This window comes from Mustela putorius, unplaced genomic scaffold (genome assembly GCF_011764305.1).
Source record: "Mustela putorius furo isolate JIRA1106 unplaced genomic scaffold, ASM1176430v1.1 tig00000228_pilon_pilon_pilon, whole genome shotgun sequence".
Taxonomy (NCBI): domain Eukaryota; kingdom Metazoa; phylum Chordata; class Mammalia; order Carnivora; family Mustelidae; genus Mustela; species Mustela putorius.
Genome location: NW_025421322.1, coordinates 19,670,099 through 19,688,840, shown reverse-complemented (window position 1 = coordinate 19,688,840; position 18,742 = coordinate 19,670,099). Strand labels below are relative to the sequence as shown.

Genomic DNA, 18,742 nt, shown 5'->3' with positions numbered 1-18,742 from the left:
AATGAAAGAAGATGGCGCCATTGTGGAAAAACGAGAGGTGTGGCGTATCGGAGGAATAACCAGAAATAGGAGTGGAAACGTGGGTGGGGAACCCACTTGTGGGAAGCTAGATCAGGCTAAAGAATTTGAATGTTAAAAAAAAAAAAAGAATCTGAATGTTATCCTATGGGATGGGGTATCTACTTTGATTTTGAGGCGAGGTTGTGACATACTCAGATCTGTGTTGAAGAGAGAGATCTTGGCCGACAGTGTGGAGGCAGACCTGAAGGGAGGGGAAGCTGGAGGTTAAGGCACAACAGTAAGAGTCAAGGAAATACAAGGAGGCCATGAGGAAGGCAGGAGCTCTCATGTATGGATTATTGACAAGATAGAGAAAACAGTGTACTGATAACAAGACTGGAGAGGACTAAGTTCTGGAAATGCACTCTCTTAGGGCCTGTGGGGTGAGAGGCCATTGGGGGAGCCATTGGGCCAGCATCTCATACTCACCTCAGGCTCAGAGAGTGGGAGTTAAGTACACAAGGCAAGCTCTGTGGAGAACAGAGACATTCCGACCAGAATGAAAGAAGCAAAACTGACATTAGCCTGTGTCCCGTTACTAGACGACACTGCTGTCTGCTATAAATTCATATTTTCCTTTAACTGTCCATCCAATCCTTTTGGTGAGTGTCTTATGAATGGTGAGCATGGGGATATATATATAAAAATATAAAAAAATAATATTAAAAAATAAAAATAAAAAAAAAATATGACATGAATAGCATTATTATACTATAAGAACAAAATTATACTATCAAAAGCTCAATGCAGAGAGTTATTACTTAACAAGTGTTTAAAACACACTGCATTTTGCATAGATGTGTTTGGACACTTTAAAAAATTTTTAATACCAGGAACCTCAAAAAATATAATGAGCCTAAGCCTCTGAGATACTCTGATGGTAGTACAAAGTAAGCCTCCTTATCAGTAAAGCTTGTGGTTATCAAACCACCCAGCCATAGCTTTCTCTGGGAGAAATCTTGGACTCTGAGATACTTAACTATCTTTCCCAGGCCACTCCCAGCTCTGCTTTCCTGTCTAGCAATCCCCTGGGTCCCCCAACTCTGCTTCACATCCTAAACAATCCTCCTTCAGCACATCTCTCTCCAACCATTCTCAGTTGCTTCCAGTGCTGGCCATCCTTGAGCTGATTCTTGTGAATTCTCAGTGTCCATATATCTGTCTTTTTAAATAGGGATGCACATTTATATATGCATGTTAAGGCCTTCCCATAATTAGGAATTTTCACAAGTCATCAGAAAGATTCCCAGTTCAACAGCTCCAAAGGCCCCTTGACAGCAGACACACTAATGTTCATTGCTTTCTTTAATTACTTCCACCAGTCTGCTCTGTGGCCAATTCTCTCTCGAAACACAGCCCCATGACCTGGTTCTCCCCTGTTCTAAATGTCAGTTATTCGGCAAGGCCTGCAGAATTAATCAGATTCTCCAGCCAGACCTCATGGTCTTTCTTGAACACAACTACCATTCTAGTTCTGCTCTTCACTCGCCATCTTTTATCTTACATCACTGACTTAGATAAGACCTTAGAGAGGTCCAGTTTTAAGTCATAAATGCCTGACTCAAACCACCTTCAGCAACAACAACAAAATGATGATTTACTGGCACACAACAAAAACTGAGAACAAATCTGGGCAGGATTGGATCAAGTGCAGCCTAATCCTAAGGTTCAAAATACATTTGGGGGCTCTGCTCTGTCTCTATGATATTTATTGTCTTACTGGAGATAGACTACTTTGCCCTTAGCAAGGAAGGTTGGACTTGGGAAGCTCCAGGTTTATATATAACAAAAAAAAAGCTCTAGGTTTTTTTTGTTACAAGACAAAAATTTAATAAAAATTGGTAGATAATCCACAGGGCTCAAGAGTTATTACATGGGACTGTATTAGAAATTTAAAATAGGTGCTGAAATGTTACATAATATCATCATCTGATTCATCTTATTCCTTCAATGGTTCCTTAGCATATTTCTCTGCCTCTTCCTTTATATCTTTTGGAACAATTTCATGTCTTCTTTTAGATATTTCACCAACCCAGCTGAGATCTAGTTCAAAAGCTTTATCCTTAACTTCATCATGTACTATGTAAATTATTTTTGCAACTTCTTTAACAATATCACTGCAGGTCATTTCTTTCATCTGAAGTTTTTCTATTTCTGTCTTTGCAGCTTGCCTGGCTTTGCCAATGGCACAACCCCAATAACCATGTGAAACTCCTAATGGGCCAATCATGTAGAGCTGTGCACCATCATTCACACTGTAAGATCCTAACATGAAACTGCAGCCAAAAGGTCAAACAGCACTGTAGAGTGTATACGCAGCAGAATATTTGTAGAGGATAGAGAGCTTTCCCCCTCTCTAGTCTCCCTATAAGAAAGACCCAGAGTCTCTGAATAGTCTCACTTGGCATGTCATACCCAGCCTTGCCTCTGAGCATGAGTTTCTTGGTCTAAGAGGACCAGAACTGCAGTCAGCACAGTGAGTACGAGGAAGCTTCTGCAAAAAGCAATCTTTGACCACTGCAAACAGTGGCCCCCAGATGAAGCTACACATCAAGAATCACTTGAATTCTTTCCAACGGTATAGATTTCCTGTCCTATTGCTAACCTACCCACTTAAAATCTGTCCAGGCAAAGCTGATATCTACTGCCTCCTGGACCACGGCAGTGATCAGGTACTGCTCATGAGGCCTCCCTCTGCAAGGACTTTTCATCTCCCTCTTAGCCTACTTTTCAATTCCTACTCAAACTTTGAGGCCTGCCTCAAATCTCACACCCTGTATGAGGACCCTCCCAGATTCCCAAAAGTGACCAGGGAATAACAGTTTCTTTCTCTGACCTGGTCAAGAATGGCTTCAGGTGAGGTCTGGTTGGGGTCTTGAATGAGGATTAGGGTTTTGATGAGTGTGGGGAATGAGGAGAGGCCTTTTCCATCCAAATAAAAAGACATAAGCAAAAGCTACAGAGACTTTAAGATACAATGGTTATTTTGCACAGGATAGGTAAATAGGTGAAACAGAAGAGTCATTAGTGACGTCATAAAAGAAAGAGATTAATGGTCACTTCGGCAGCCAGATGGTGGGATGACTTGAAAGTCAAAGTAAGAATTTTTCATTTTTTTTCCGGAATGCCCGCGCATTTGAATATGTTGCTCTCTTTTCACTTGGGGTCGCCAAGTGCCCCTAGCACAGAGAGAGCCCCTGAACCAGCCTCTCCCGGCTACAACACGCCTGTGGGTCTACCCCAGTACAGTAATGTTTCCTGTGCTTGCCGTGTTGGGGGAAACATGGTGCAACACTGAACTAGGCAAAGTGGAACCGTTGAAATTCTGAAGACAGATTTAACATGACGAGAGCAATGTTTGAGAGAGATCATTTCAAAATGAGTGCAGCTCGAATTCTAAATGAGTCTGTCAGTTTCCGCTTCATTCCTTTACTGACAACATCACTTTCTTCTGGCTCCAAACTGAAGCCAGAATAGAACTTACGGACTAATTAACGATTAAGAATGAGAGAGAAGAGGAAGATTGATTTGTTCACTCCAAGTGAATAGTTTTTCATCCCTCTCCCCTAAAAGTGTAAGTCATTTTAAAGCAACATGACAGGGCAAAGGAAAAGCACAAGGAGAAAAGTGAGTTTTATGAATGGAAGACCATCCCATTTCAGACTGTTGAAGAGACATCACCTAGAGAGAAGATGCCATCTGTTCTCAGCATCTACATGGATTCTGGGGACAGCAGAGAAGGAAGGTACTGGAGAGAAAAAGCCAGTGTCTACAGCTTGTGGACCTGTGTTTGCATGCAGTGATGCCAGTATTTTATCTGGAAAGCTATGAATTTCCAGAATACCACCTTTTTAAAGCCACATTCTGAATAGGTTCTGTTTTTTAAATTTTCCGTTTTATCTATCTCCTACATGAACAATAGAATGCTGTCTGCGATCTTATGAATTTAACTAATAAAATATATATATATATATATGTATATATATATATATATATATATATATATATATATATATACCCCTGGCATAAATGTCAGTGGATTTTCCAAGTGAATTTTTAGATTGGAACTAGTCGAAGTAAATTCTTTGCAACTTCATCAAGCTATTACATTGGTTCCTTCAAAAGACTTGGCCTGGCTCTAGAAAGTATGTGGTATCAATTACTTTTATAATCTTTGACTGGAAAATTATGTGTCAACCCTGGGTTTTTCTTGGACTGCATGAGTCTAAGTTCTTTTCCAGTTTTCAGAAAGTATTAAAGTCTGAGTATGAATATATAGGTCATAAGACTCAAGAGGTTTAAGAAACCAATTAATTCTGATTGTTAGCTGTGATAGCACAAAACCAAACCAAACAAAAACAAAACAAAAACAAAAACTATAACAGGTTCTGTTTTCCTCCAGTCTTAGATTATCATTAATTTAGCCCACCTTTTGGGTAAAGGAAAATTAATCAAAAATATTGGTAAGAGTGTAACAGGTAATTCTGGTAATGGAGTAAGAATATCTTATGGTACCACGTGCCAGGGTGTTCCTAGTATTCTTTTTTTTATTTGGGGAGGGGGAATAATAGATGAGCTACATTGCATACAAAAACGTTCAGACTAAGTTCATAACTAAACATAATTTTATTATTAATAAAAAGAAAGGATAAAAAGAATTAGAGAAATATACAACTCAAGATACTAAAACACAATAAGACTACGACCTTGAAGAAAGAGGAACCAACAAATATTTTTAAAGCCAAAATTGTGAATTATTTGTGGAGCATAACAAATAGCATGGAAGACATGGGGAGTTCGAGAGGAGAAGGGAATTGGGGTAAATTGGAAGGGAAGGTGAATCATGAGAGACTATGGACTCTGAAAAACAATCTGAGGGGTTTGAAGTGGCGAGGGGGTGGGAGGTTGGGGTCAAGTGTTGGGTATTATAGAGGGCACGGATTGCATGGAGCACTGGGTGTGGTGAAAAAATAATGAATACTGTTATGCTGAAAATAAATTAATTTTTAAAAATAGAAGAAAGATTTAGATAATTTATCCTATACACACATAGACATACACATATAAATAACGTAAAGAAACTAGACATCTATCAAGTTAAATCAAGGAAAAGAAAATATATAAACAATATTAAAATGAGAAAGTAGCTAGAATAAACAAGAGAATGTTAATGTGAAACTGTCATGTTCCAATGTATGGTAATAGATTGGAAAATTTCTATTAGATGGCTGACTTCGGAAAAACATAAAAGACCAAAATTTGCTGGAGCAGTAGAAATTTTGAGTACCTCAAAAAATGAGGAGGAAGCTAATAAATATATTTTAAAAATTATTTCCAAGAATGTCTCCAAACCTAGATAGTTTGCCAGGGACTTCTTTTAAAAAAGGAAGAGATAATTACAGTGTTATATAAATTATTTCTATTTTTTTATTAAAATAAGGTACCATTAAAACTAAAGTTTTCATTTTAATATGCATAACTCTAATTCAAAAACTTAGAAAAGTAGCTCCAAACAAAACTATCAATTTCAATCATCAATAAAGATAAAAAATCCTAATGGATGTACGAGTGACCCAGATTGAGCAAGGCATTGAAAGAATGGTCCACCACAGGCTAGGCTATTTGAGGGGCACAGTAATGACAGTCCAGGAATTTGAGCCCCTGAATTAGAATGCCTGCCCACTTACAAGGTGTGTTACTCAAGTAGAGTACTTGACTCTGCATTTCAGATTCCTCGTCTCTATAGTGCAATTAATAAGAGGAAGACCTACCTCTCAGGGATTTTGACAGGATTAAGGAAGGTAACACAACGGCAACCACTCATCACAGCTTCTGGCCCATAATAAGCATTAAGGAGATGATGCCAGGTGATTTCTAGCACCATAATGATGGCATTACGATGCCAGAAATGCAAAGACCATATCATATTAGGAAATCTCTGAATATGAAGCACATCAACAATGAGTCAAAAAATTTTAAGAGTGTGTTTAAAAGAAAAAATACTTGATAAAAATCAATAAGTATCCTTGGTTATTTGTTAATCATTTAAAAACCTCATTCACATAATGAAAATACTTACCCTCTCAGGAAACATTTCATTTAACAGCTAGAGAGTTGGACAGAAGATTTGATTTAGCATAAGATATTATGTAGTATCTTATAAATTATGAAACATACAGAAGAAGAGATATAATTATTGAAAAAGAAGAGAAATATGTTTTTTTTGCACAAGTGCGTGTTATCTCCTAGGGGATGGGAGGATGGTTGAGAGAGGAACAAAGGAAGTGGGTTGAGATACATTTAGAAGGAAAATGATGAGAATAAAATGAACCTGCAAAATGGAAAAATTTCCAGAATGCACAAAGTAACGACCTACAAAAGAGGACATGCAAAAAAGGAAGACACCGCTCACCTCTGGAAAGAGTAAATCGAACACATCCTAATAACCCTGGCAAGAAATAGGCTGCCCCTTTATTAAAACATACAAATATGCCAACTAATTAAAATCACAAAACAAATTAGAGATAAATGGATAAATTGGGATAAATGGAGAAACATACCATTTTCCTAGAGGAGAAAACTGAGTATTTTAAAAAGATTTGTGTTTCCAAATTAACTTACATTCCAGTAAAATCATAATCCAATTTTGGAGAGAACTGAACACAATGATTTTCATGTTTAATTAGAATAATAAACAGAAATAAATGGGCTTTTCCTTTTTTCTGTTAAACAAGGAATAGTGAAGAAAGAACAACAGATATTGTGACACGTAGATCTACGTTAATTAAATGGGTTACTAATAACAGAGAAGAACAATACAGATCAATGAAATACCTTAGAACCAAACCCTTATTCTTTCAGAAATATTGATAATTGATTAAAGAAACATCAAAAATCAATGGAATGAGTAATTAATTATTCCAGAAATAATGCTGAAAACTTTGTTAGCCATTTAGAAAAAGAATTTTTAGTCCTTAGAGCAAATCTTTTTTTTTTTTCTAATCCCACACTGATTTAAAATTAAAGGCAAAATATTGAACAACAAAATGGTGTTTATCTTCTCAGTAGACGGGGACCAAAGCACTAACATAATGAAAAAGCAATAAAAGAAGTTAGCTCAAAATGGAATGTTTGGTACAATTACATACATAAAATTTAAAACTTATCTACATCAAACTAAAAATTTAAAAGTAAACAATAAACTGAAAAAGTACTTAAAACAAATATAAGACGTTCAATATCCTAACTATATAAAGAGCTCCCAGAAATCAATATATAGCACTATAAACTTATCTAAAAGCAAATGAATGGGAAACATTAACAGGCAAGCAGGAAATGCATCAACATAGGGAAATCTAGATTACTAATAAGCATGCAAAAAATATTTTAACGGTAACCAAAAAAATGAATAAAATAAAGCATATTCACCTATACATTAACAAAGATTTTTAAAAGATTAAAATAAGTTCTGGTAAAGATTTGGAGAATCATTCTTACATACAGTAGGCAGACATATGAATTGCTATCCAGCTTTCTGGATAGCAGTTTGGCAATATGCATCAAGAAGTAATAAAAATATTTATATCCTTCAATCAATTTTCCACTGTTGGGAATCTCTTTCAAGGGATTAACCAGAGAGGCAGGCAGACTTTTATTCATGATTTTTCACTGCAGCATTATACATAGCAGGGAAAAAAAACTCCCTGAATTTCTAATAGAGAGATGGTTATGTAAATCACAGTGGAGCATATTATAGAATATTACTCAGGCATAAAAATGTTTTTGAAGAGTATTTGATGGCATAGTCAAAAGCATTCAGCATGCTCTCAGTTATGCTAAGGAAACGGAGTTATGAATAGAAAAATATATTGTACAAAAATACTGCACAATGTTATTAGAGGTTATTACTCGAATGTGGGATGGTGATCAATTTTATTTTGTTTCCTAATATTTTCCACTATATCTACAATGAGCTTACTCTGCACTTACTCAGTGCTTACAAAAAATAGGAAACCTTCCTTTAAAAGGGGAACTTGTATAACCCTCCTGCAGTGATATGAGATTTTTGCTTGTTTGCTTGTTTAATCAGAAAAGTCCTTTTAAGTAATACTCACCCACGACCTCGGCAATCATGAAAACAAAGCATATTCCTGAAGCAGCACAGAGTTTCCACTTGGCGTAGACTTGCTTGTTTGCTCTGTTCTCTGTGGCCTTGGTGTTGTTGTGGCAGTGATAGATGGTTCCTGACTCCAGCTCCTCTGGCTTCTCTCCAGGACATTGATCTTTATTCGAGGCTTTCTGCTGGAGTTCCACACTGTGGATGAGTTTGACCAAAGCAAGAAGTGAGCATGGTTGCAAACAAATACGTCACTGTCAGCCCTGCCCATTCTCAGAACTGAGATTGGGACATCTGCTAACTAGTTGGGAAGTTGCTGTTCACAGCTCCTTCCACAAGAAATATCCAGTGTAAGGAACAAGTAAGAAATTTCCTTCAAATTCTCAACTACTAAAGGTTTTGCTTTTATTCACCCAAGGTCTTATACCAGCAGTGACTAAGAAATGTCAGAGGAACAGGTGAAGGGAAGCAGATACACTTTGATGCATTTCCTTCCAAATTACTGGGCTTTGAAAAGATTTTGGATCCTGTGTTACAAATTAAAAAGGGGGGAGTGGGCAGGGCAATATTGGCTATGTGCATGGAAGCCAGGTTGATGATTCAAATACTCACTATTAAATGCCAAAATTCTCCCATTCTCCACAACAATAGTGTTAATAGATCATTTTCTCCTTCTCCTGCTGAATCCATGTGGACTCTCAGAAACCATCTTAACACAGCTTTGCAGACGATCTCTCTCAATCTATCAAATCTGTATTGGGAGTTGAACTTACTTATACTTCCTAAAGCAGGCAGCACCTGTCAGTTCTTCTCAAATATAAAGCATTATTTGGAACCATATATAGAACTCTAGAATTTCGTAGATGGAAAGATTACATAGATAACATTAAGTCCAAATCATAGTGGAGCATATTATAGAATATTATATAGTTTTTTACCTGAAGTGATCAAAGTTCAGAGAGGTTAAGTAATTGCCTGAGGCCAAATAATCAAGAAACAGCAGAACTGGGATTCTAAGTCTAGTGTTTTTTCCACTGGGTTCCACCCTGCCTCCCTACCTGAATTTCAGGACACCTGAAACCAACCTTTACTGATGCCAGTATCAATGTCCATGGATCTTGAGCTGATCAGACTTTCATTTCCTTAATAAAATTATTAGAAGAGATTAATAAGATTCTTAGAATTAAGAAATTAGATTTCATGACTTTGAAAGGTATAAAAAGAAAAATAAATTCACCTCCACTTGGAGAGCTCATTTGTCTTATCACCATCTGGAATTAAAGCTCTGAAGGTTTTGGCTTAGATAATGATAATTATTATGACTCTAATTATCATTATATTTGGTTTTTCCTGAATAAACTAACGTATACATTCATTACAGAAAAGCAACAAAGCAATGGGAAAATCACTGGTAACCTTACCTCCAAAAGATAATTATTACTGATATTTTTTTGCTTAGCTTTGTAATATAAAAAACACTTTTTAAAAACATAATCAGAATGTGTAATTAACATGTTTTTGGTTAAAAGTACTGAAAACAAAGTTCATGCTATTCAATGGGAATTATTGGTTCTGTAACTGAAAACATCGAGATGTATCAGTCTTTAGCCTGATTTAGGAATCCACATGCATCGTTCTGCATTCTCAAGTATACTTTAACCGCAGGCTGGTTTTCCCCATGGTTGTGAAATGGCTGCCCCGGGTAATCAGAATTATGCACCTGCCTTGTCTTATACAAGCAGAGAGAGTGTCCATTCCCAATACCTAAGCAAGAGTCCTGGGTTGCATGCTGATTTGGCCAAATGAGAACCAACCTTTATAGCCAGAGGAATGTGGATGGACTCATTGGCTTAGACCTTGTTATAATCAGATTGGCTAAACCCTATCATCATGACTCCTGGAGCTGAGATTGGGTAGATGCTACCCAAATCATACGACTGCAACTCAGTGGGGACAGGCTGAAATGGGTTATGGATGAAATGACAGTGTCACCCTAGGATCCTACTGAAGATACAGCTTTGGAACATGATTCTTAGCTAAATGTGTTGTTGCCATTTTCTCAATTTATTAAATACTCTACACTATTATTTCTAACATATAGAGAGCACTGTATCTAATAGAAATATGTCATACATAATGAACTGATTTCCTCTTATTAAACACTTCATTCTTTCCAAGTTGTTTGCTCATATAGGTGGGGCTGTTGATCTTTATGGTTAATCTTTACTCAGTATATTATTATCTTCTCAAAATGTAACTGTAAAAGGGGAATTATTTGGTCAACAGGTATCTCTATTTTTAAGGATTTTTGTATATATCACCAAATTGACTTTGGAATGTTTGTACTGATAATGTTAATAGCACTAAGGATTTTGAACATTCTAACAGTTGCAAATAATCTCCTTTGCTGGAATAGGAACCATTTGGCAAAAAGCACCTAGACTATTTGTATCTATACATTCTTGCCTTTGCAATGTGATACATACCCTGATAATAACAAATACATCATGTAGCAGGGTGGGTCATGAATGACCATCAACTCAGAGGAGCCTGAGAACCAAAAAGAAAGCATGATAGAGGTTTCCTCTTCCTTCATGCTGAGAAGGCAACATGAGCAAGTCAGGGTCACTGATTGTTCCGACAGTATTCATACGACCACTGATTTGCTGATGTCATGTGAAGCTTTGCTTTATTTATATTTTTCATGAATCTTGTGGCCAGAGAAAACCAGGTGATAAGTAAGGAGGAGAAAGAGCTTATTCTGGAGCAGTGCAGAAGTCAGACCAAGGCAGGAATCCTACTAAGGGTACAGCCTCAGGGCAATGCCACAGGAAGAAAAAGCAAGAAACCTGGCCAATTTTTTCCCTTTAAATACTGTTTTTTTGTCCTAGGCTCTAATATTAACTTACTTTGAGCTGAGATTGCTCCTTGAAATACTAAACAAGAGATCCAAAGGTGGGCTTCAGAGGCTCCAAAAATTGGATCCTGTAGGATTTTTTTATACCAGTTGATGTCATCTGCAAATAGTATTAATTTTTATTTCTTCCTTTCCAATCTGGATGCTTTTTATTTTTATTTTTATTTTTATCTTACCTGTTTTCCCTGGCTAGAACACACAATAAAATGGGCATCCTGTCTTGTTCCTGATGTTAAGGGAAAGCTTTCAGATCTTTACTACTAAGTTTTTTTTTTTTTTTTTGATGGCCTCTCTTTATTCCTGTTCTTTTTTTTTTATAAACATATATTTTTATCCCCAGGGGTACAGGTCTGTGAATCACCAGGTTTACACACTTCACAGCACTCACCAAAGCACATACACTCCCCAATGTCCATAATCCCAACCCCTTCTCCCAAACCCCCTCCCCCCAGCAACCCTCAGTTTGTTTTGTGAGATCAAGAGTCACTTATGGTTTGTCTCCCTCCCAATCCCATCTTGTTTCATTTCTTCTTCTCCTACCCACTTAAGCCCCCATGTTGCATCACCACTTCTTCATATCAGGGAGATCATATGATACTTGTCTTTCTCTGCTTGACTTATTTCGCTAAGCATGATACGCTCTAGTTCCATCCATGTTGTCGCAAATGGCAAGATTTCATTTCTTTTGATGGCTGCATAGTATTCCATTCTGTATATATACCACTTCTTCTTGATCCATTCATCTGTTGATGGACAACTAGGTTCTTTCCATAGTTTGGCTATTGTGGACATTGCTGCTATAAACATTCGGGTGCATGTGCCCCTTTGGATCACTACGTTTGTATCTTTAGGGTAAATACCCAGTAGTGCAATTGCTGGGTCATAGGGCAGTTCTATTTTCAACATTTTGAGGAACCTCCATGCTGTTTTCCAGAGTGGCTGCACCAGCTTGCATTCCCACCAACAGGGTAGGAGGGTTCCCCTTTCTCCGCATCCTCGCCAGCATCTGTCATTTCCTGACTTGTTGATTTTAGCCATTCTGACTAGTGTGAGGTGATATCTCATTGTGGTTTTGATTTGTATTTCCCTGATGCCGAGTGATATGGAGCACTTTTTCATGTGTCTGTTGGCCATCTCGATGTCTTCTTTGCAGAAATGTCTGTTCATGTCCTCTGCCCATTTCTTGATTGGATTATTTGTTCTTTGGGTGTTGAGTTTGCTAAGTTCTTTATAGATTCTGGACACTAGTCCTTTATCTGATATGTCGTTTGCAAATATCTTCTCCCATTCTGTCAGTTGTCTTTTGATTTTGTTAACTGTTTCCTTTGCTGTGCAAAAGCTTTTGATCTTGATGAAATCCCAATAGTTCATTTTTGCCCTTGCTTCCCTTGCCTTTGGCGTTGTTCCTAGGAAGATGTTGCTGCGGCTGAGGTCGAAGAGGTTGCTGCCTGAGTTCTCCTCAAGGATTTTGATGGATTCCTTTCTCACATTGAGGTCCTTCATCCATTTTGAGTCTATTTTTGTGTGTGGTGTAAGGAAATGGTCCAATTTCATTTTTCTGCATGTGGCTGTCCAATTTTCCCAACACCATTTATTGAAGAGGCTGTCTTTTTTTCATTGGACATTCTTTCCTGCTTTGTCGAAGATTAGTTGACCATAGAGTTGAGGGTCTATTTCTGGGCTCTCTATTCTGTTCCATTGATCTATGTGTCTGTTTTTGTGCCAGTACCATACTGTCTTGATGATGACAGCTTTGTAATAGAGCTTGAAGTCCGGAATTGTGATGCCACCAACGTTCGCTTTCTTTTTCAATATCCCTTTGGATATTCGAGGTCTTTTCTGGTTCCATATAAATTTTAGAATTATTTGTTCCATTTCTTTGAAAAAGATGGATGGTACTTTGATAGGAATTGCATTAAATGTGTAGATTGCTTTAGGTAGCATAGACATTTTCACAATATTTATTCTTCCAATCCAGGAGCATGGAACATTTTTCCATTTCTTTGTGTCTTCCTCAATTTCTTTCATGAATACTTTATAGTTTTCTGAGTATAGATTCTGTGCCTCTTTGCTTAGGTTTATTCCTAGGTATCTTATGGTTTTGGGTGCAATTGTAAATGGGATTGACTCCTTAATTTCTCTTTCTTCTGTCTTGCTGTTGGTGTAGAGAAATGCAACTGATTTCTGTGCATTGGTTTTATATCCTGACACTTTACTGAATTCCTGTATAAGTTCTAGCAGTTTTGGAGTGGAGTCTTTTGGGTTTTCCACATATAGTATCATATCATCTGTGAAGAGTGATAGTTTGACTTCTTCTTTGCCGATTTGGATGCCTTTAATTTCCTTTTGTTGTCTGATTGCTGAGGCTAGGACCTCTAGTACTATGTTGAATAGCAGTGGTGATAATGGACATCCCTGCCGTGTTCCTGACCTTAGCGGAAAAGCTTTCAGTTTTTCTCCATTGAGAATGATATTTGCGGTGGGTTTTTCATAGATGGCTTTGATGATATTGAGGTATGTGCCCTCTATCCTACACTTTGAAGAGTTTTAATCAGGAAGGGATGCTGTACTTTGTCAAATGCTTTTTCAGCATCTATTGAGAGTATCATATGGTTTTTGTTCTTTCTTTTATTGATGTGTTGTATCACATTGACTGATTTGCGGATGTTGAACCTACCTTGCAGCCCTCGAATAAATCCCACTTGGTCATGGTGAATAATCCTTTTAATGTACTGTTGAATCCTATTGGCTAGTATTTTGTTGAATATTTTCGCATCTGTGTTCATCAAGGATATTGGTCTATAGCTCTCTTTTTTGATGGGATCCTTGTCTGGTTTGGGGATCAAGGTGATGCTGGCCTCATAAAATGAGTTTGGAAGTTTTCTTTCCATTTCTATTTTTTGGAACAGTTTCAGGAGAATAGGAATTAGTTCTTCTTTAAATGTTTGGTAGAATTCCCCTGGGAAGCCATCTGGCCCTGGGCTTTTGTTTGTTTGGAGATTTTTAATGACTGTTTCAATCTCCTTGCTGGTTATGGGTCTGTTCAGGCTTTCTATTTCTTCCTGGTTCAGTTGTGGTAGTTTATATGTTTCTAGGAATGCATCCATTTCTTCCAGATTGTCAAATTTATTGGCGTAGAGTTGCTCATAGTATGTTCTTATAATTTTTTGTATTTCTTTGGTGTTAGTTGTGATCTCTCCTCTTTCATTCATTATTTTATTTATTTGGGCCCTTTCTCTTTTCTTTTTGATAAGTCTGTCCGGGGGTTTATTAATTTTATTAATTCTTTCAAAGAACCAGTTCCTAGTTTCGTTGATTTGTTCTATTGTTTTCTTGGTTTCTATTTCATTGATTTCTGCTCTGATCTTTATGATTTCTCTTCTCCTGCTGGGCTTAGGGTTTCTTTCTTGTTCTTTCTCCAGCTCCTTTAGGTGTAGGGTTAGGTTGTGTACCTGAGACCTTTCTTGTTTCTTGAGAAAGGCTTGTAACGCTATATATTTTCCTCTCAATATAAATAGGCCCACACCCCGTCACCTAATAGTAAAATTTACAAGTCTCAGTGACAAAGAGAAAATCCTGAAAGTAGCCCGGGAAAAGAAGTCTGTAACATACAATGGTAAAAATATTAGATTGGCAGCTGACTTATCCACAGAGACCTTTCAGGCCAGAAAGAGCTGGCATGATATTTTCAGAGCACTAAATGAGAAAAACATGCAGCCCAGAATACTATATCCAGCTAGGCTCTCATTGAAAATAGAAGGAGAGATTAAAAGCTTCCAGGACAAACAACAACTGAAAGAATTTGCAAACACCAAACCAGCTCTACAGGAAATATTGAAACGGGTCCTCTAAGCAAAGAGAGAGCCTACAAGTGGTAGATCAGAAAGGAACAGAGACCATATACAGTAACGGTCACCTTACAGGCAATACAATGGCACTAAATTCATATCTCTCAATAGTTACCCTGAATGTTAATGGGCTAAATGCCCCTGTCAAAAGACACAGGGTATCAGAATGGATAAAAAAACAAAACCCATCTATATGTTGCCTCCAAGAAACTCATTTTAAGCCCGAAGACACCTCCAGATTTAAAGTGAGGGGGTGGAAAAGAATTTATCATGCTAATGGAAATCAGAAGAAAGCAGGAGTGGCAATCCTTATATCAGATCAATTAGATTTTAAGCCAAAGACTATAATAAGAGATGAGGAAGGACACTATATCATACTCAAAGGGTCTGTCCAACAAGAAGATCTAACAATTTTAAATATCTATGCCCCCAACGTGGGAGCAGCCAACTATATAAACCAATTAATAACAAAATCAGAGAAACACATCAACAATAATACAATAATAGTAGGGGACTTTAACACTGCCCTCACTGAAATGGACAGATCATCCAAGCAAAAGATCAGCAAGGAAATAAAGGCCTTAAACGACACACTGGACCAGATGGACATCACAGATATATTCAGAACATTTCATCCCAAAGCAACAGAATACACATTCTTCTCTAGTGCACATGGAACATTCTCCAGAATAGATCACATCCTCGGTCCTAAATCATGACTCAACCGGTATCAAAAGATTGGGATCATTCCCTGCATATTTTCATACCACAATGCTCTAAAGCTAGAACTCAACCACAAAAGGAAGTTTGAAAAGAACCCAAATACATGGAGACTAAACAGCATCCTTCTAAAGAATGAATGGGTCAACCGGGAAATTAAAGAAGAATTGAAAAAAATCATGGAAACAAATGATAATGAAAATACAACAGTTCAAAATCTGTGGGATACTACTAAGTTTAATGTTAGCTTCATGGATGCTTTTTATCAGGTTGAAGAAGTTCCCTTCTATTCTTTGTTTGGTGAATGTCACCATAATGAAATGCTGTTGAGTCTTATCGAATGCTTTTTCTGCATCTAGTGAGATAATCATATGTGGGTTTTGTCTTTTATTCTATTAATGTGGTATATTATTTTCATTGTATTTCAAATGTTAAATCAAATATGCATTACTGGGATAAATCTGACTTCACCATAGTTCATAATTTTTTTATATCTTGTGTTCAGTTTGTTAGTGTTGGGTAGAGGGATTTTTGAATTTATGTTTATTTATAAGGTGTATTGATGTGTAGTTTTATTTTCTTGTGGTATCTTTTTATTTTGCTATAAATGAAATATTGAAATGTAGAATAAGTTGGATAATGTTCATTCTGTTTTCTTTTTTGGAAGAATTTGTGAAGAATTGGTAATTAATTCTACTTTATGTATTTGGTAAAGACCACCAGTGAAGACATCTGGGTTTAGAATTTTCTTTGCATGGAGTTTCCTTATTACTAAGTTTTTGTTTAGTTATTTATTTGTTATAGATCTTGTATTTTCTATTTTCTCTTGAGTTAGTTTGGTAGTTTGTATCTTTCTCTATTTTCAACATTTCATCTAATATTATATATATGTTATGTATGCAACTTACCTTTAAATCAATTAAGAGAAGAAAGAGTAAATATTCTGTCTTTCATAATTACCTTTACTGATGCTATTTGGCTTTTGTGTGTTGATTCAAGTTAATGCCTGTTGTCATTTATTTTCAGTCTGAAATTTTTCCCTAGTGAGTATGCTAGCAAAAAAAATTTCTCAGTTTTTGCTCATCTGGGAAATGTCTTCATTTCACCTTTATTTTAGAAGATAGATTTGCTGGATATAAACTGATTGGTTGGCAGTTCTTTTTTTCTTTTAGCCCTTTGAATATGTCATTCCCCTGCCTTCCAGGTACTTTGTTTCTGCTAGAAGTCAGATGTTGATCTTACGGAGGTGCTTTTGAATATGATGAATTTTTTTTCTCTCTTGATGCTTTCAAGATTTTTTCTGTGTGTTTTGCTTTCAGTATTTTCACTATAATATGTCAGAGTGTAGATCTGTTTTCTTTGATTCTTCTTAGAGTCTGTTAACCATTGTGGATGTGTAAATTAATACTGTCACCAAATTTTGGAAAATTCTAACCATTATTTCTTTGAATATTCTCAAAATGTATTGCATATTTCTCTCCTCCTTTTTCTCCTCTCCTTCTGGTCTTCCCGTTACATGTGTGTTAGGGCATTTGATGATGTGCCACATTTCCTTGAGGTTTTGTTACTTTTTCCTCCTTGTTTTCTTCTCTGTGTTCTTATGTTGTATATCTGTTGATCTATCTTCAAGTTCACTGATTATTCTGTCAGTTCATATCTACTGGTGAGCCCCTTTAGCAAATTTTTTATTCTACTTAATGTACTTTGAACCTCAGAATTTCCATTTGGCTCTTTTTTTATATAATTTCTTTCTCTTTATTGACATTTTTTGATGAGACACTGCCATCAAATCTCTCTTTAATTTTTTAAAAATGATTTCATTTAATTCTTCAATCATATTTATAATGACTACTCTGAAATCTCTGAATGCTAAGTCCAACATCTGGGCTCTTTTAAAGGTAGTTTCTATTACCTGCTCTTTTTACTGTGTTTGGGTTATTTTTCGCTGTTTCTTTCCAGGTCTTATAATATTTAACCTGAAATTGGATGTTTTAGATAATACACAGTAACAATTCTGTATTCTGATTCCTAAAGATCCATTGCTGCTGATGTTTACTTGTTTGCTCTATTATTTGCTTAATATTGCTTATTTGTCTAATTAAGTGGACTCTCTTTCCTCTGATGTCCCCTACATGAGGAATGTCTGTTATTCTTCCCAAGAGGGTGCAGCCTTGGCATACACAGAGTCATCTTTATCTCCTCCACCCAGCCCAAGGATGCTGATCATTTTAATTATGTTTGCTTTGACTGTCTCTTCCCGTGGTCTCACTGTTAAGCTGCTGGCTGCTCTGCCTAAATAGGTATCACATCCAACTGTTGACCTACTTAATCAGTTATTGATGACTGTCTTCAACAATGCCGTAAGGCATAAATTACTCCACAATCTGATCCAGTGAAAGCTGCTCAAGTTGCTATAACAAAATATCACAGACCGGATAGCTTAAACAACAGAAAGTTATTTTCTCATGGTTTTGGAGACTCAAACTCCATGATTAAGGTGCTGGAAAATTCAGTTTCTGGCAAAAGCTCTCTTCCTGGTCTGTAAATGGCTACTTTGCTATATCCTCACCTGATGGAGAGAGATCTCTGGTATCTTTTCCTCTTATGAAGACACCAGTTCTACCATATCAGGGCTCCATTCAAATGACTTCATTTAACCTTTACCAGGCTTTTAAAGGTCCTGTCTCCAGCATAGTCACATGGAGTTCAGGCTTCAAAATTTGAATTTGGGAGGGAGGGACGTAGCAGGTTCCTTTAAGGGGGAAAAGTTTGAGGTCATGGGAAGGAGAATGAAGACTAACCAAAAGCCATTATAAAGCTCCTACACATGTGAGTAAAGCCATCTTGGAACTTTTTCCACATCCCAGACACCAGCAGAATACAGCCCCGTGAACAAACCTCACTGACCCAAGAATTATAAATAATAAAATGATTGCTGTTGAAGCTATTACATTCTGAGACTAGTTGGTAGCCCAGCAGTAGATAAATGAAACACTTCTTTTGTAGAATTAGAGAATAAAAATTCCTTCAGGTTAAGTTTCTCAATAGCTGTTGACAATTTAAATTGAAACCTGATTATAA

The 18,742-nt window shown here is 36.7% G+C and overlaps 1 protein-coding gene across 1 annotated transcript in view; it reads right to left on the bottom strand.

Moving 5' to 3' along the window:
• The window catches only part of SLC30A8 (solute carrier family 30 member 8), a 36,315-nt gene that overhangs the window by 15,433 nt on the left and 2,140 nt on the right, over positions 1-18,742 (bottom strand). The window contains exon 2 of the mRNA XM_004743475.2: positions 8,175-8,374. Within this exon, the coding sequence (XP_004743532.1) occupies positions 8,175-8,374 (200 nt within the window). The remainder of the gene's footprint in view (positions 1-8,174; positions 8,375-18,742) is intronic.